General features: G+C 46.5%; 1 protein-coding gene across 3 annotated transcripts in view; it reads left to right on the top strand.

The window, feature by feature from the left end:
- Positions 1-4291, top strand: part of SAMD10 (sterile alpha motif domain containing 10) — a 41681-nt gene extending 37390 nt beyond the window's left edge. Inside the window, exons 4-5 of one of the 3 annotated variants that reach the window (XM_087962404.1) lie at positions 778-918; positions 2991-4291. In XM_087962404.1, the coding sequence (XP_087818530.1) occupies positions 778-918; positions 2991-3100 (251 nt within the window). In that variant the 3' untranslated portion in view covers positions 3101-4291. Of the gene's footprint in view, positions 1-777; positions 919-1924 lie in introns of all 3 variants that reach the window. The other 2 variants (XM_087962405.1, XM_087962403.1) reach the window with 2 other exon arrangements.
- The last annotated feature ends 15143 nt before the right edge of the window (positions 4292-19434 follow it).

The following is a 19434-nucleotide window of genomic DNA, read 5'->3' as shown; positions in this document are numbered from 1 at the left end:
TGGTGGGTCTAGAACTCACCGTCTCCTGGTGATCAGCCCAAAGTCACCCAGCCAGCTTTCATGGCTAAGGTGGGACTAGAGATGGTGAGTTCGAGTGATTGGTGGGACTAGAACTCACCGTCTCCTGGTGATCAGCCCAAAATCACCCAGTCAACTTTCATGGTTAAGATGGGACTAGAACTCACCATCTCCTGATGATCAGCCCAAAGTCACCCAGCCAGCTTTCATGGCTAAGGCGGGACTAGAGATGGTGAGTTTGAGTGATTGGTGGGACTAGAACTCACCATCTCCTGGTGCTTGGCCCAAAGTCACCCAATCAGCTTTCATGGTTAAGATGGGACTAGAGATGGTGAGTTCAAGGATTGGTGGGTCTAGAACTCACCGTCTCCTGGTGAACAGCCCAAAGTCACCCAGCCAGCTTTCATGGCTAAGGCGGGACTAGAGATGGTGAGTTTGAGTGATTGGTGGGACTAGAACTCACCGTCTCCTGGTGATCAGCCCAAAATCACCCAGTCAACTTTCATGGTTAAGATGGGACTAGAACTCACCGTCTCCTGGTGATCAGCCCAAAATCACCCAGTCAACTTTCATGGCTAAGGCGGGACTAGAACTCACCGTCTCCTTGTGATTGGTCCAAAGTCACCCAGCCAGCTTTCATGATTAAGGCGGGACTAGAACCTACAGCCTTATCCACTACTACACCAAACAACCAGAGCTTTCTTTGAGCGGAGTGGAAGAGTAGTGTGAAGAGTCGTCCTTTTGCTTCCTTTTTCACAGGCCGGGCCCTCTTGCGGTTGAACGGGGAGAAGCTGCAGCGCATGGGGATTATCCAGGAGTCTCAGCGACAGGAAGTGCTTCAACAGGTGCTGCAGCTTCAGGTGCGGGAGGAAGTCCGCAACTTACAGCTTCTCAGCCAAGGTAGGACAACCAGAAATAGATGTCTGTCTGCAGGCCCATCTTTTATCATCATCATCGAGGCCAAAAGCAATGAATGGAATAACTGCCTTACCCTGCATCAGGCAGAAATTCCACAGGTGGAGCTAATAACGCTGCCCTTCTCTGCCCTGATTGGTTGCAACCATGGCTTCTTATTTTTTTTCCCCCAGATGTTGCAAAACCACATTCTTTCTCTAACTCTTTTACCTGCCTGGTTTATATTTATATTTATATTTATATTTATATTTATATTTATATAAATAATATATATAAAAACCAGGTAAAGTCCTGGAAGTCCACAGATCTTCAACTTTCCAAGACTTAGGAAACAAGACTAGGTGAACCAGATATCCGATCCAGCTGAGCATAGCTTATCTATCTTCAGAATCCATGGCAGGTTTGGGATGGGAGCTGTGTAACGGGGTAGTAACTCGTTAAAGGGGTCCCTAAAAGGAGGGCAGGAGAGAAGAAATAATGGTATTTTCGTAGGAGGGTTTTCCCCAACACGGTGCCCTCTAGATGCGTTGGACTTAATAACATCTTTGAGTTGAGCTTGAGTTTGTAGTTTTCTCAATTAGCGCCACCGAAGTGGTTGGCCACACCTTCTTCCTGGAAGGGTCCTTGACTTCCCAATCTAAGCTGGGAATTTCCTCATGGTCTCCTGTCCAAGTCGATTGGGGTTTCCTTGTGGCCTCCTCTCCAAAGGCAAACTACATCTAATTTGAAAACAGGCCATTCCCTTCCTGAACTGTAAAATTGTGGGGAAACCAGCCCCGTTGAAAGGTTAGGGGGCAGCTGCCTTAATACTTTTAACTTCTTTTAACTCTTCCGCCGTCTCTATTTCTCTGCTCCATCTCCGTCTCTCCTCCCTTTGCTCCCTGTCCTCCTCCCCTTCCCCGTTTTTCCTCCCTGCCTCCCCCTCTCACTCCCCAACATCTGCTCCCCAACTTTATGCTTCCGTTCGGCTGGTTCCCCCCCACGGCCTCAGCATCGATCTCCTTCTTCAAAGTCCTTTGGCCACCCAGCTCAGAAAGCTCACCGGAGGGAGCTGTGCGCCACCAGGGGGAGGCGTATCATAGTGGACTTCGTTTCCCAGAATTCCTCAGGCCGCACGCCCTTGCAGGGAACCCTGGGAGTTGAAGTCGATGCTCGTCGGGTTATCCTCCAGGTCGGGAAGTCGGGCACCAGGACCTCGGAGAGCTCCCGTAACTTCCTTGGCCAAGTACAGTTAGTCCTCGACTTACAACAGCTCGTTTAGTGACCGTTTGAAGTTACAACGGTCCTGGGAAAAAAGGGACGTGGGACGGTTGTTCACCCTTACGACCGTGCAGCATCCCACATGTGATTTACACTCGGGATACACTCTCATTTACAACGGTCGCAGTGTCCCCTTTTGAGACCTTCAAGTCAACGGGGAAGACCAGGATCGCTGAACGACCGGGTTACTCGTTTAACTGGCGCGGCGGTTCACTTAACAAAGGCGGCAGGGAAAAGTCGTAAAGCGGGGCAGAAGAAATCACTGAAGAAATCCCTCGCTTGGCAACATACGTTCCAGGCTTGGCTGCGGTTGTAAGTTGAGGACTACCTGTAATCCCATTCCCGCAGGAATGGCTGGCCAAAGGAACATCCATCCCACGACTGGCCCGTCCTTTCGCTTCCAGCACATGATGCTCCGGCCCCTGACGTTGTAAGGCACATCCCACCCCTCGTGTGTCTCTTTTGCATGCCTTGGTCTGTCGCTGCAGCTTCTCTACTTACTCCTTTTGTTCTTTTTCCACTTTAACCCCCCCCCCGTCCCCCCACCCTCACCCCACCTCCCTGTCCAGCCTCTTTTGGAAGTATCTCCTAACCCCTCCTGACGTGTCCCTGAGGCTCACCGAGCTGTTCCTTGTGCCGGATGGATGGCATGGACTTTTGCGCATGGTCAGCTCAGTCTGCATGCTGGGGAGTTTAGAACGAGACCGACTCCAGACTGTCTCTCCCTTGGGGGTGCGTACGGTGTGCTCCCAATCTCCCCCCTCCTCCTCTCTTTTAACCCCTCCTTGTCCGTGTAGAGGCCAGCTCTCCTCTGGTTGAGAAACCCCGACCCGCCAAAGCACCAGCCTCAGGACTAATCAAGTACAACTGGGTGGCGTCCAACTGCAGCGTGAAATTCTCCCCTTGAGCGAATGTTGGCTTGCCGGAAGAGTCTTCTCGTCTGACGTCCTGCTGGAAGGACTTAACCAAAACTCGGCCAAGCAAAGCCAGTTTGCAAAGGGCCCACGACTTGCGTCGTATCTCCGATCTTCTGCGCTGGGGCAGAGAGTTGCTTTTCCAGGCTGGCCAAGGAGTGGATCCCAACGGTCAAAGAGATGACAGAGCCCCTGGCAAAGGGGCCCTGGGTTCAAAACCAGCTTTTGCGGCAGACGAGTACAATTGGGTGAGCAAGTTCCAGCCTGGACCTCCTTCTCTAACTGGAGCGAAACAGACCTGAGCTCCGAAGTTGTTTAAAAATGGCCAGTTGGCGATTTGGACCACGATGCTCACACTTGCTTATTTCGGAGGAGAAAAGAGATAAGCATTGGATGCTTCGTGTTGCTACTCTGTGAGAAACAGATGCATTGGGGGTTGGGGGAGTTGGTGGGGGGGATTGGGGTAGGGGTGGCAATTCAACCATTGGATGGATCCTGGGACAGTGAGTGCGAAGTGCTCCTGTGTTGTTTCCCTGCACATGTAAAATATTCATTCATTTCACGGGGAGGAAGCCGGATCGGCAACGAATGGGAGGGGGAAAGCTGGAAGTGTTAATACCACTTTATAAGGCCTTGGTAAAGCCAGACTTAGAATCCTGCATCCAGTTTTGGTTGCCACGATGTTAAAAAGATGTTGAGACTCTGGAAAGAGTGCAGAGAAAAGCAACAAAGAGGATTAGGGGACTGGAGGCTAAAACATACGAAGAATGGTTGCAGGAAGTGGGTACGTCTGGTTTGATGAAAAGAAGGACAAGGGGAGATATGATAGCAGTGTTCCAATATCTCAGGGGCTGCCCCCCAAAAAGAGGGAGTCAAGCTATTCTCCAAAGCCCCTGAAGGCAGGACAAGAAGCAATGAGTGGAAATTAATCAAGGAGAGAAGCAACATATGACTAACTAAGAAGAATTTCCTGACGGTTGGAACAATTAACCAGTGGAACAATTTGTCTCCAGAAGTTGTGAATGCTCCAATACTGGAAGTTTTAAAGAAGAGGATGGATAAACATTTTTCTGAAGTAGTGTAGGTTTCCTGCCTACGCAGGGGGTTGGACTAGAAGACCTCCAAGGTCCCTTCCAACTCTGTTATTCTATTCTATTCTATTCTATTCTATTCTATTCTATTCTATTCTATTCTACTTAATCTGCTCTGCTCTACTCCCTATTCTATTCTATTCTATTCTATTCTATTCTATTCTATTCTATTCTATTCTATTCTATTCTATTCTATTCTATTCTATTACCTGCTCAAGCAGGACTATACTATTTCAAACAAGTCTCTTTTTAAAAGCCTCCAGTGATGGAGACCCACAACTTGTGAAGGCAAGCTGTTCCACTGGTTAATTGTCCTCACTCTTAGGAAATTTCTCCTTAATTCCAGTCTGCTTCTCTCCTTCATTAGTTTCCACCCATTCTTTCTTAGTCCTTGATTTACAACAGTTGTAAATCAAGTTTAGTGACCATTCGAAGTTACAACACTGTAAAAAGCGAGTTTAGGCGGTTTTTCACCCTTGCAGCTTCCCAATGGTCACATGACCCAAAATTCAGATGTTTGACAACTGACTACTACCTATGACGGTGGCAGTATCCTGTGGTTATGTGATCATCTTTTATGACCTTTTCTGATCAGCAAAAGTCAACGGGGAAGTTAGATTCGCATTAACAACCGTGTTATTAACATAACAACCACGGTGATTTGCTGTGGTGAGAAAGGTCGTTAAATGGGACTGAGCTCCCTTAACAACTGTCTCCCTTAGCAGTGGAAAAAATTGGGCTCAATTGGGGTTGTAAGTCGAGGCCTACCTGTACAGCTGCACGCGCAGCCTGGAAGGAGAGGGTGTCGTCATACCCCTGTTGTCACGAGTCTGAATCTGCAGGGGAAGATGAGATGGAACAAGAACTGACAGAGCGAGAGGGCAGCTCCGTTGGCCCTGGAGGAAACTGGGGAAAGGCAGAGTCAGCCCAGGCAAGGCTTTTCAGAATTAGTGGGGCCTGCAGGCAGGGAGAAACAGAGCTCAGGCGACAGGCAAGGACCACCTCCTCCTGATCCGAGAGCCTGGAGAGTGGAGAGAAGGCAAGAACAGAGCGTCCCGCTCCTCTTCACAAGGTACACCTGGGGAATGAGACTTAACCGAGACGCTGTGAGGGGGAGAGGGGCCTTTGTCGGGAACAAACGCTGAGTTCCTGAAGTGTGCCGATGTTTGAGTGTGCCAAGAAACCTTGCATTCCTGTGTGGCGTTCTTGACTGATTAATCTGGATATTTTACTCCCTGAATTCCTTGCTTTGCTCTTGTTTTACCAAATACATTTGGGGATTTATATGGCCGTGCAGCCTTGGTGCAGACAGCACTGGGCTACACTATTTGCAACCAGAGCCTGCTTGAGGTTTGTGGGGTGTGTGTGTGTGTGTGTGTTTGTTTATTATCAGCCTGCTCAGGGACTTGTCAGCAACATGGGAGCATTTGGGGGAGATTTGGAGCCCAAAGGAGCCAGTTTGACTTACCAGCTGTCCATGTTATCTCTGTGCCATGTCCTGGTTCATTCCCAGAGGTGGTGTTCCGCAGGTTCTGACCGGTTCTAGAGAACCGGTAGCGGAAATTTTGAGTAGTTCGGAGAACCAGCAAATACCGCCTCTGACTGGCCCCGCCCCCATCTCTTCTCTGCCTCCCATTGAGTCCCAGCTGATCGGCTGGGTCTTCTTTGGTTGCCCTGCCACAGGAGAACGGAGTTGGAAAGCAGGTCAGTGTGGTGGGGAGGGAAGGGGGATTTTGAAGTATCCTTCCCCCAGGAGTGGGGTGGGAATGGAGAGTTTACAGTATCCTTCCACTGCCACACCCACCAAGCCATGCCCACGGAGTAAAAAAAATTTGAATCCCACCACTGGTCATCACTGAGGGGTTGGGTGGACCATTCTGAAGAAAGGCCGGGAAACGATTTGAGTGAACCTCCCATGGCGTGGGATTTCTTGAACTTCCCCCGTTGCTTTTGAGGTTGTGGAGTCACGAGGGGCTTCCCCTGTGTGCATGCACGCCATGAAGGTAACCCTGGTTTAAATAAGAATCCCGTAATGCTGGGAAGTGCAGATTTGCAGGGTGAGTGAGGTGGAACTCTTAACCGCTGCAAAGGACCGTTTCCAAGAATCCCTTCCAAAGAGGCCACGATCGATTTGTCGTGAAGCGTTTAGGCGTCCAAGTTGACTTTTGCCTACACTGTATGTTGTCTTGTTTGTGTAAAAGTGAGTGTCGTTTGGGGTGGGAGGGCAAACCGCTGTGGGAAGAAAGGGGGAAAGGAGCTTGAGTTTGGTCCTGGAATTGGGGTGGGGGGCTGGGAAATCTTTAAACAAACAAACAAACAAAAAAAACAACGAAGCACTTTTTTTGTTCATTTGGTTGGGGTTTTTTTGTACTTGACACCAGTATAAATAATTAAAAGAAAGCGTTCTTTAAAATGTAAAAGCCTCATTGTGTCCTCCTGGCTGTTCTTTGAAACATTTGTTGTGTTAAGTCTTGACTACTGCTGTGGGATCTGTGCCATTGGTCAGAAATGGTGTAGGGCCATAATGGCGAACCTATAGCACGTGTGCCACAATTGGCATGCAGAGCCATTTGTGCCGGCACGTGAGCTGCAGGCAAACTTACCTCACTGCGCATGCGCGCGCCTCACAGCTGATTTTTGACCTGTTTGAGGCCTTTTTCGGCCTCCAAGAGGCTCGAGGAAAGCCTTGGCAGGCCGAAAAATAGGCCCGTTTCATCACTTCCTGTATTTCCAGAAATACCGGAAGTGACGAAACAGGCCCATTTTTCAGCCTGCGAAGGCTGCAGCTCAAGCCTCTGGGAGGCCGAAAAAGGCTTCAAATGGGCCGAAAATCAGCTGTGAGGTGCAGTGTGCAGGTAAGGAGGCGGGGTGGGGGTGTTGCGCGTGCATGCTCAGGGGGCAGGGGGGTGCGCGCATTGCCTTCTGGGTGCTGACATGTGAGTGTGTGCGCGCAAGGGCACACACAATTTTTGGCACAGGAGCCCAAAAAGGTTAGCCACTACTGGTGTAGGAGGGTCTCCTGCTTGGGCGGTGTTCTGACCCAAACCTGTTTCCAAAGAGAGCAAACACAAGACAAAGGCAGCAGCCCAACCTTTTAATGTTTCATCTGTGAATCCTGTTTCTTCACAGATAAAAGGCTGCTTCCAACTAATTAGCTCCGACAAGAAAGAGCCTTGCCAAGTTTTTGCAAAGCTGCCAAAAAAACAACAGATAAGAAATGGTTTACAACAGGGGTCCCCAACTGCCAGTCCGCGGACCGGTACCGGGCCGCGGAACAAGCCTTACCGGGCCGCTGGTTGCTGGGCGCCGCCATCTTTTTGGTAAAAAAGCAATTTTTCGTCAAAAAGATGGCGGCACAGCGCTCGGTGAGCTTTTCCGGGTAGAAAGCCATTTCTACCCAAAAAGCTCACCGAGCGCTGGCGCCGCTTATTTTGATTAAAATCACTTCCGTGACGCCACCGGAAGTGATTTTTCGTCAAAAAGATGGCGGCGCCAGCTGACGCCGGAACTGGACGCGGCGCCAGCTGATGCCGGAACCGGGCCGCGGCGTCGAAAAGGTTGGGGATCCCTGGTTTACAACACAAGAGTCTTCAAATACCAACTGTAATGTCCACGAGGCTTTCAAAACGTCTTTGCTTCCTACAAAGAACGTTCGCTGCACAGCTGCCTTTTATCTTCTTGAAGTAGGGGCCATTACCTTGCAGCTTTACTCCCGAGTCGCCCATGCTGTTGTAGCTGCTCTTTTCTGCGAGCAACCCTGCACGTACCCGGGCTTGGCACAGGCTCCTCGGGAACCTCCTCATTGCTGCTGCCAGCACCCACAATCTCTGAAGGCAGCAGTCCACTCCCTAATGGTCCTGGCCCCTCATCTGAGTCCTCGCTCTCCTCAGCCGTCCGCACCTGCTGCCAGCTAACTACAACAGGCAGGGGGTTGGACTAGATGACCTACAAGGTCCCTTCCAACTCTGATTATCTGTAATAGGACATGTACCACTGTCTTTCTGAGGAATGGCACAGCCAGAAACCATTGGATGGTCTCGATCCAAAGTATAATCGTCAATTTACAATCATTTGTTTAGTGACCCTTCAAAGTTGCAACAGTACTGGAAAAAAGTGACTTTTGACCATTTTTCGCACTTACAGCCATGGCAGTATCCCCACAGTTAGGTGATCCAAATTTGGGCACTTGGCAACTGGTATGTATTTATGACAGTTGCACAGTCCAGGGCCCAATTGCAATCTTCCCAGTCAATGTCCGACAAGCAAAATCAGGTGGGCGGAAGCCAATTTCGCTTAATGATGGTGTGATTCGCTTAATAACTGCAGTGATTCGCTTAAGAACCGTGGCACAAAAAGGTTGTAAAATGGAGCAAAACTCACCCATCTTGCTTAGAAATCAAAATTCTGGGCTTGATTGTGGTCGTAAGCTGAGGACCACCTGCATTGGGGGTGGGCCCATTGCTGCACTGACGTCTGGCCCACACACACACACACACACACACAATGGGTCAGTCTGAGACTGCCCCATGGATAGTACCTATTGGTGATTCATTAAAGCAGCCGCATCTCTCTCCAGAAAAACATCGTTTCCAGATCAGGTCTGGAATTACACGGCTAATTTAATGAGATGCCAATCTGTCTGTATTCACAAGTCCCAACTTTTCCCTATCCTACCCCAATGCTATAGGAGGAGTTTTTCCCTCCCCCCTAAGGTTGGAGACTCATTGTTTCATGAGATTAAAAGAAAAATTAAAAGAAACTGGACAGTCACGTGTCTGAAATGAAATAGCAGTGGTGGGATTCAATTTTTTTTTACTACCGGTTCTGTGGACGTGGCTTGGTAGGCGTGGCAGGGGAAGCATACCATAAAATCTCCAGTCAGAGGTGGCATTTGCCGGTTCTCCGAACTACTCAAAATTTCCGCTACCGGTTCTCTAGAGCAGGTCAGAACCGGCTGAATACCACCTCTGAAATAGGGCCTCCTGCTTGAGCAGAGGGCTGGACTAGAAGACCTCCAAGGTCCCTTCCAGCTCTCTTCTGATTGAACAAAGCCTCTTAAATCCCTTTTGTAAACAAACAAACAAAAAAACCCAGTTCCAGCTTCCTTGGAAAAAGGAAATGAGACGAGGCTGCTGAAATAGCCCACCAAGGATTGCGAAATATGACAATTCATTTTTGTTGTTGTTCAGTTTTGACTTCTCTCTCCCAGCCCCTAAAAACAGCACTTGACATCTTTGTCTTAAAGAGTCCCTAAACAGTTGGGTGATGTTTGCTCTGTTCCTCCCTTGCAGAATCTTTCTTTTGATTTCGTTTTATGCTGAAAAGCAGCAAACCGTCTCCACAGGAGCCCTTTTCGGAGGAAAACAAAGATGGCCGTGTATTTACTAGCTGTCTATTGTGCAAGAAATTCCCTCCGGGGAGGAAAATGCATTTCTTCCGCACCACTGATACGGACTCTCGTTCTTGGCTTTGCTCTACAACCGTTAACAATGGGGATACAAGTGGCACAGAGATAGAGCGCACAATGCAACACTGCAAACCAAGGAAGCATGAGAACACACACACACATACACACACACACACATACAAAGACATCCTAAAACGCTTTATTTCCACATCGCTTAGAGGCTTTCCGGACTGGACAATGTGGGATATTCATAGATCTATAAAAAAACAAAAATTGGTAATAACATGCGAGAAGGACGACTCTCGTTTTAATTTCCAGTTTAGCCTTCATTAAGGGCCATCAACTCTGCTCCAACCCTTGGAGACACTACAGGCAGATGTCTGCCATTTCCAACCTCTCCTTGTGGATTATCCATAGCAATTCCAAGACCATTCCAGCAATTTCTGTCTGCTAACTCCTTCTTGTTTATATGTCTCTTGACTACCCAGCCTTATCGTTCTTTTTCAAGCCCATCGTCCATTCCCAATAACTGGGCATCTGTTCTGATGTTTATTATGAGCTCAAGGGTGCAGCTTGTCTTTATAGCCTCCTGCAGCAGTGTTTCTCAACCTTGGCAATTTTAAGATGTGTGGATTTCAACTCCCATAATCTCCCTGCCATCATGTGTGGACTTCAATTCCCAGAATTCCCCAGCCAGCATGTGTGGGACACCATCTACCAGAAATCTCCCACTAGCACATGTGGACTTGAATGCCTAGAATGTCCCCATCAGCATGTAGTGGACTTCAAGTCCCAGAATTTCCCATCAGCATGTAGTGGACTTCAACTCCCAGAATTCCCCCATCAACGGACTTCAACTCCCAGAATTCCCCCATCAGTGGACTTCAACTCCCAGAATTCCTCCATCAGCATGTTTGTTTGTTTGTTTGTTTATTTATTTTATATTGCTGCCTATTCGCCTATGGTGACTCGAGGCAGCTTACACAATGTAAAACCATATTTAAAATAAAAAAATAAAAAACAATAAAAACTAACAAAAAGAATCAAATAAATTAACAAAGTACAATAGAATAAAATCTGGAAAAAAAATAAAAATAATAAAATTTAAAAAGTCACCTCACAACTCCCACCCTACCCCCACCCCGACGACAGCAGATCACGCTAGCCATTTGATGGGCTCCATCCCATTCTGGGTTCCCCAGGCCCGCTGGCAGAACCAGGTCTTCAGAACCTTCCGGAAGAGTGCTAGAGTGGGGACCGTTCTAATCTTTGGGGGATGATTTATTTATTTATTTATTTATTTTTGCCAATTGCTTACAAGATAATAGGTATAAGTAAAAACATAGTTTATGAATACACAGATACATATAAGAAAAATAAGAGAGCCACCACGGAGGAGGCCCTTCTTCTGGGTCCCACCAGGTGTTATCTCCCTCAGGGGTGGGACCCGCAACATTCCCTGCCTCCAATGAAGTTCAATATAGTGGACTTCAACTCCCAGAATTCCCCATTAACGTATAGTGGGCTTCAATTCCCAGAATTTCCCAACAGCACATAGTGGACTTCAACAACTCCCAGAATCCCCCTATCAGCCTATAGTGGACTTCAATTCCTAAGAATTCCTCCACCAGATGCTGGTGGGGAATTCTGGGAGTTGGAGTCCTCCCAAAAAGTGCCAAGGTTGAGAAACACGGCATATAGCACTGATTGATCAGTTCTTCTTGCTTCTCATAGGAGCTCCCTCGGGTACGTAATTCAAAGAGAGCCTTTTTCTTGCTCTTGGTATCTTTTCCAGCCTACGGGATCCCTTCCTTTAATTATTCCACACTTTGTTTTCCTTGAAGTCTCCTTCATGTCTGTTATTGTTGTCCTCTCTACCTGCATTCTCCAGCACGCCTGTCTTTCTCTCTCTCTCTCTCTCTCCATCTGTTCCTGGGCCCATTAAATTAAATTACCGGCCAGTCTCACTCCTTTGTGATTGGCAGTCCATCCAGAGAGCCTGCTGGTTGATGTTATCTTTGTCCTCTTTATTCTTCTGCATTAACCCAGATTTTCCATTTTCCATTTTGACTTTCTAAAGAGCTCTTTGATGTTCCTTTCCTTTCAGTTTTCCAAGGAGCATTGTATGCCTAGCACAATTAGTAAATAGTAAACGATGAACTTTTCACTCTTCTCTTCTATTCCTGCCTTTTTACATTATACAATGTAAAAAAAAAGTCCTCGACTTACAACAGTTCATTTAGCGACCAAAGTTGCAAGGGCACCAAAAAAAATTACTTTTATGACCGTTTTTCACACTTAATGACCAATGAATAGAATAATAGAATAGAATAGAATAGAATGGAATGGAATGGAATGGAATGGAATGGAATGGAATAGAATAGAATAGAATAGAATAGAATAGAATAGAATAGAATAGAATAGAATAGAATAGAATAGAATAGAATAGAATAGCTCTATTGTCATTGCATTCCATGAATACAATGAAATTGTACTCAACAATGCAGCATCCTCTCAAGGGCACGTAGTCAAAATGATTCATATTTATGACGGTGGCAGTGTGATCCCCTTTTGCGGCCTTCAGACAAGCAATGTCAACAAGGAAGCCAGATTGACTTCACAACTGTATTACTAACTTAACAACTGCAGTGTTTCACTTAACAACGGCGGCAAGGAAGGTCGTGAAGCAGGCCAAAATTCACTGAACAACTGTCTTGATTAGCAACATAAATTTTGGGCACACGGTCGTAAGTCAAGGACTACTTGTATTTGTAGTATTTCCACACACGGATCTATATCCAGGGTGTTTTAACCTGGATTCACATGTGTTCTATAGGAAACCAAAGCTGAAAAAAGAAGACTTAAATTTTCTACCATTAAAAGTTTGTCTCTTTGGATTTATTTTTTAGGTTGGTTCTGCAGCCTGAAAACATTTGAAAATCAAATCCTAGTAATATATAAAGGAAAGCAGATAAAATCAATAAAACCCTCTTCCTATTCATTCATTCATAGCAGTTATATGATAGCCCACCTTAACAAAGAGGCCCTGGCTGGTAGGCAGAAATCAACTATAAACAGAGGTTGTTTTTTAAAAAAAAAAATAATAATAAAAGCAACACAATACATTAAAAACTAATTACAATGGCATCTCTACTCTTGGGGCTAAACTCTTCTCGAATCAAATCTGGAAAACAGCAAAAAAAAAAACATTGTCTGTAATAAAGATTGTCAGTCAACCATTGTTCCAAAGGTGCTTTTTTCAAAATACAACTGGGCTTTCTTTGTTTTTCTCTGAAGACGTTTCGCTCGTCATCCAAGAGGCTTCCTCAGTTTTGACTGAATGGCAGAGAATGGAAGGATTTATATTCCTTGCGGTCATCTGGTTGTTAGCGCTCTCTCTGAGAGTCATGGAGGCCACCTGGAGGTTTACCTGTGCCCTCAGGGTCACCTGAATAGGGCAACGTATGTATGTTGCACTATTGACGAATGTATCTTTTCTTTTATGTACACTGAGAGCATTTGTACCGAGACAAATTCCTTGTGTGTCCAATCACACTTGGCCAATAAAAAATTCTGTTCTCTTCTGTCCTGTCCTGTCCTGTCCTATCCTATCCTATCCTATTCTATTCAAATGGGGGTGGAGCCTTCTTGGAACTGCTGAAAGGATTGGGGTTTAGAAGGTTGCACACCCATTGACACTGTTCAGATGACTGAATAGTATCAAATTACGGAATATGGAATAACAGAGTTGGAAGAGACCTTGAAGATCTTCTAGTCTAACCCACTGCTCAGGCATGAGACCCAGGGCTGGCTCAGGAATTCTGGGAGTTGAAGTCCACCGATCATAAAGGAGACACAGTTGCACACTGTTGCCCTATACCAGCAGGAGATCCTATACCATTTTAACAGATTAACAGAGTTGGAAGGGACCTTGTAGGTCATCTAATCCAACCCCCCGCCCAAGCAGGAGACCCTACACCATTTCTGACAAATGGCAGTCCAGTCTCTTCTTAAAAACCTCCAGTGATGAAGCAACCACAACTTCTGGTGGCAGGTTGTTCCACTGGTTAATTGTCCTCCCTGTTAGAAAGTTTCTCCTTAATTCCAGGTTGCTTCTCTCCTTGATTCGTTTCCATCCATTGTTCCTTGTCCTGCCTTCTAGTGCTTTGGTCATTGGACAGATTATGCCAGGGGATAACAGAATAACAGAGCTGGAAGGGACCTGGGAGGTCTTCTAGTCCAACCCCTACTCAGGCAGGAAACCAAAAGGACACATATAGACTGGGTGAAACCAGGCTCAATAGCAGGAACTGTGAGACGGATCTCGGAATCTTAGTGGACAACCAGCTAAATAGGAGCCAGCCGTGTGCAGCAGCAGCCAAAAAAAGCCAATGCAATCCTAAGTTGCATTAACAGAGGGATACAATCAAGATCAAGAAAGGTACTAATACCACTCTATAAAGCCTTAGTAAGGCCACACCTAGAGTCCTGCATCCAGTTTTGGTCACCACACTATAAAAAGAGGTTGAGACTCTAGAAAAAGTGCAGAGAAGAGCAACCAAGATGATTAGGGGAACTGGAGGCTAAAATATACGATGAATGTTTGCAGGAACTGGGCCTGGCTAGTCTAGGGAAGAGAAGGACCAGGGGAGACAGGATAGCAACTTACAATATTTGAGGGGCTGCCCTAGAGAGGAGGAAGGGTTCAAGCTATTCTCCAAAACACCCGAAGGCCAGACAAGGAATAATGGATGGAAACTGATCAAGGAGAGATTCAACCTAGAAATAAGGAGAAATTTTCTGACAGCGAGAACAACCCATGGAACAGAAGTTGCCTTTGGAAGTTGTGGGAGCTTCATCCCTGGAGGCTTTCAAGAAGAGACTGGACTGCCATGTGTCAGAAATGGTCTCCTGCTTGGGCAGGGGGCGGTTGGACTAGATGACCTATAAGGTCCCTTCGACTCTGATTATCTGTTAACCCTATACCATTTCAGACAAGCGGCTGTCCAGTCTCTTCTTAAAAACCTCCAGTGTTGGAGCATCCACAACTTCTGGAGGCAAGTTGTTACATGGATTAATTGTTCTAATTGTCAGGAAATTCCTCCTTAGTTCTAGGTTGCTTCTCTCCTTGATTAGTTTCCATCCTTTATTTCTTGTCCTGCCTTCTGGAAAAGAAACATGTCCTGCTGCCATGTTAGACAAGAATCCTTTTTTAAAAAAAAAATCAAATCGGCCTTTTTTATACGTGTGAGTTTCACTTGTAGATAATTCTGTTTTCACTTTAAGCAGAGGCAGTAAGTTTTCCCCACTTTCTTTGATCCACAGTTCAAGACACGATGGCGCTTGTTGAAAAAGTTTATTGTTGCACAGTTTTGCTAAGGAGACGAAGAATTTATTAAAGGAGAGGCTGTGCCTAACTCTTGAGGGGGCTCCTTTCCTTAACTTTCTCTAGGCCCCAATTAGGGGCGGTTGGAAACTTTTAGCAGGAAGAAAGCATACTCAGTTTTAGCCAGAATATAGTTATTATAGTTACAAGGCAGTCCTTGATTTACAACAGTTCATTTAGTGACCATTCAAAGTTGCAACGCCACTGAAAAAAGTGACGGATGACCCTTTTTCACACTTATGACCGTTGCAGGGTTCCCCACAGTCACATGATCTAAATTCAGACACTTGTTGTCAGGCGAGGGTCCATTCAAAATCCAACAAGTCCAAGTACTGTTGGACTCCATTGTTTTAGAGAAAAGGACTTTTACTGAAAATGGAAGTGGTAGCATTAATGGAATACAAGATCTGAGGCAATAGGTACAAAAATCACATATAGAAAGTTATGCCAATGTTCCCACCCCCAACAGTTCAAATTGGCCATCCAATCAAAGATGTGCATAATGTCATGTAGGGCATCTTCAGGTGGTGTCTCAGACATCTGCCTCGCCATGGCCGTTGTGATGAGCCAGGGTGGGATACAAAAGCAACAAAGTCACAAAAACAGGTGAAGTCCCTTTAATTCCTTCGACTTGGCCTCCAAGGTCCAATTATCATTGACTGGAGAAAAAAACTCCCCCACAAACAGTTGCGAAAAGGAAGAACTTCCCTTCAAACTCAAAATATATATAAATTATAAATAGGAAAAAACAACACAAACCACACTGAAGCAATTAATGAGACAAGGCAGGATAAGGGCTTGAAAACGTCCACAGATATCGAAATACACACACTGGGGAGGATGCTAGAACTCAGATAAGAACTGACAGACTAGAAATATTGTCACACTTTGCTTCCAGCACTGGCCCATGTGCAGTTTGTCCTTTTAAACAGTCCTCCCAGCTGCAGCCCATGAAGGCGATCAGAGCCTTTTCCTCCCCCGTAGACCACGCCATTCACATTTCTCCCTTATCCATTCCTCCCTACGCGTCTCCGGAGCCACACTCCCAGTCGGTTGTTCCTCCTCTCCCTCGGAGTCAGATTCTAACAGGCATGACAGCTGTTGACCTTGGCCTGGATAGATAAGACGCTGCAGCTATGCAGTAAGCAAGTAAGCACAGGCAAGAAAGTTTCCCCAAGTTTTACAGTTCATCCTCTCAAGCCTCCAGCACTCTTCCCCCCCCCCCCCACATAGCCCAATTTATCCTCCCTCCCCCGTTACTATGGCAGACGGAAAGACAAGCAGAAGAAGGAATCTTGAAGGCTGACATTTGTCAGCTGACTCCAATTTATGACGGTTGCAGTGTCCTGGGGTCATGTGATCCCCTTTTGCGACCTTCTAGCTAGCAAAGTCAATGGGGAAGTCAGATTCACTTAACAACCGGGTTATTAGCTTAACTGCAGTGATTCACTTAACAAGCGAATCAAGAAAGATTGTAAATTATGGCGGAATGGAATGGAAATATATGGAAGGGGAGGAGAGGAGATTCAGTTAACAACCATGTTATTAATTTGACAACTGCAGTGATTCACTTAACAACTGGCAAGAAATAGAATGGAATATATGGAAGGGGAGGAGAGGAGAGTTGAAGAGGGGAGTTGAAGAGAGAGAGAGAGAGAGAGGAGAGAGGGAGTTGAAGAGGAGAGAAGAGGAGAGGAGAGAGAGAGGCGAGAGGGGAGTTGAAGAGGAGAAAGAGAGGAGAGAGAGAGAGAGGCGAGAGGGAGTTGAAAGAGAGGGCAGGAAGAAAGAGAGGAGAGTTGAAGAGGGGAGTTGAAGAGAGGAGAGAGAGAGAGAGAGAGAGAGAGGGGAGTTGAAGAGAGGGCAGGAGAAAGAGAGGAGAGTTGAAGAGGGGAGTTGAAGAGAAGAAGAGAGAGAGAAGAGAGAGAGGAGAGAGGCGAGTTGAAGAGAGAGAAGAGAGAGAAGAGAGAGAAAGGAGAGAGAGAGCGAGTTGAAGAGGAGAAGAGGAGAGAGGAGAGAGAGAGGAGGAGGGGACTTGAAGAAGAGAAGAGAAGAGGAGAGAGAGAGAGAAAGGAGAGAAGGGAGTTGAAGAGGAGAGAGAGAGGAGAGGGTAAGGGAGGAGAGAAAAAGGGGAGTTGGAGGGGAGAGAGAGAGAGGAGCGTTGGAGAGAGGAGAGAGAGATGAGAGGAAAGAGGTAAGGAGGAGGAGGAGAGAAGAGGGAGTTGAAGAGAAGAAGGGAGGAGTGGAGAGAGAGGAGAGGCGAGTTGAAGAAGAGAAGAGAGAGAGAGAGAGAGAGAGAGAGAGAGAGAGAGAAGGGAATTGAATAGAGGAGAGGGTAGAGGAGGAGTTAAAAAGAGGAGCTGGAGAGGAGAGGAGAGTGGAGAAAGAGGGGAGCATTGAAGAGGAGAAGAGAGGAGAAAGAGAGAGGAGAAGAGGAGTTGAAGAGGAGAAGAGAGGAGAAGAAAGAGTGGGGAGATGAAGAGGGAGGGAGGGGGGAGAGTTGAAGAGGAGTTGAAGAGAGAGAGGATAGGAAAGAGGGGGGAGATGAAGAGGAGAGGAGAGAGAAAGGACAGTTGAGAGAAGAGAAGAGAGGAGAGGAGAAAAGGGACTTGGAGGTCTTCTACCCCAGCCCTCTGCTCAAGCAGAACCTATTCCTTTTCAGATAAGTGAACTCGCTTAACAACTACCTTGCTTAACAATAGAAATGTTTTTGTTCTGGTCATTAGTTTAGAACTCTCCCTCCAATCCATCTGTTTGAAAAACCAGGTTAAGAGCGTTGGCCCCTTATTTTCCTGCATGGTTTTTATGCCTTTTTCCAAAACGTGGATTCCAAAGAAACAGTTTGGCTGCCATCTAGAGGCCTTCCCTGAAATCAACTATTTTTTTTTCCTGTCTTGGAGTTCCTTGCAGTTGGGTCGGAAATATTGTAGAAATCACCAATAAGTTGGAAGGGGGACATTTCCTTCAAAGGCTCAAGTTTTCCAAAAACTGACAGTCCCAAAAAGCAAACTCCAGTATTACCCTCTGCACGGGTGATATCTGTTCCTTTCTAAAAAAAAATTAAGCAAAGAAATATAACTTTGCTATTCCATTCCTGGCATGTCCCAGTATTCTCCGGAATATCCTCTTACTGTTTTTTCCCCAAATTTGCCAGTTTAGCAGTTCTAGAAATGATGTTTCGGGAACAAGTGGTTCCTTGTTTTATAGATTTTATATAGATAACTATTAATATGTCTACATGGTGGCTCAATGGATAAGACACCGAGCTTGTCGATCAGAAAGGTTAGCAGGTAGGCGGTTCGAATCCCTAGTGCCACGTAACGGAGCAAGCTCCCGTTACTTGTCCCAGCTTCTGCCAACCTAGCAGTAAAAATGCAAGCAGAAAAATAGGGACCCCTTTGATGGGAAGGTTAACAGCGTTCTGTGCACCTTGGGCATTTAGCCATGCCGGCCACATGACCACGGAGACGCCTTCGGACAGCGCTAGCTCTTCGGCTTTGAAATAGAGATGAGCACTGCCCCCTAGAGACGGAAGCGACTAGCACGTATGTGCGAGGGGAACCTTATCTATAAATCTATTTATAGATATATAACAGAATAAAATTACTGAAAGGGATCTTGGAGGTCTTCTAGTCCAACCCACTGCTTAGGCAGAAAACCCTATACCATTTCAGACACATGGTTGTCCTGTCCAATCTCTTCTTGAAAACCTCCAATGTTGGTTCACCCACAACTTCTGGAGGCAAGTTGTTCCACTGCTTAATTGTTCTAACTGTCAGAAAATTCCTCCTTTGTTCTAGGTTGCTTCTCTCCTTGATTAGTCTCCACCCATTGCTTCTTGTCCTGCCTTCTGGTGCTTTGGAGAATAGCTTGACTGCCTCTTCTTTGGGGCAGCCTGTCATGCCCCTGTTGGAATCTGATTCCGAGGGAGAGGTGGAACAGCTGACAGGGAGTGGGAGTGTGGTTCTGGTGGCTGTGGAGGAAACTGGTGAGGGGCACAGTCTGGCTGGGCATTCAGAGGAAGATCCAGAGCCACCACCTCTTCATCCTAGGGCATGCAGGGAGGAACGGATAAGGGAGCAACGTGAGTTGCATGGTTTACGAGGGAGGAGAGGGCCCTGATCCCCTTCATTGGCTGCAGCTGGGAAGACTGTTTAAAAAGGCAAACAGCGCACAGCAAAGTTGCTGGAAGCAAAGTGTGAAATTATTCTGGGTTGTCAAGTCTTATCTGAGTTCTGGCATCCTCCCAAGTGTGTGTGTTTTGTTTGATGTCTTCAACCCCTTATCCTGCCCTGTTCTGTTAATTGCTGCAGTGTGGTTTGTGTTGGTTTTGATTTTAATTTATATGTGAGTTTGGACGGAATTTCTTCCCTTTGAAAACTGTTTTTGGGAGAGTTTTTTCTCCAGCCAATGATAACTGGACATAGGGGGCCAAGTTGGAGGAAT

The sequence above is a fragment of the Notechis scutatus genome, chromosome 3 (genome assembly GCF_049901735.1).
Source record: "Notechis scutatus isolate UNSWTSFEM ecotype Mainland chromosome 3, rNotScu1.2, whole genome shotgun sequence".
NCBI lineage: Eukaryota > Metazoa > Chordata > Lepidosauria > Squamata > Elapidae > Notechis > Notechis scutatus.
The sequence above is the reverse complement of the archived record's forward strand: the minus strand, read 5'-3'. Positions and strand labels throughout refer to the sequence as shown.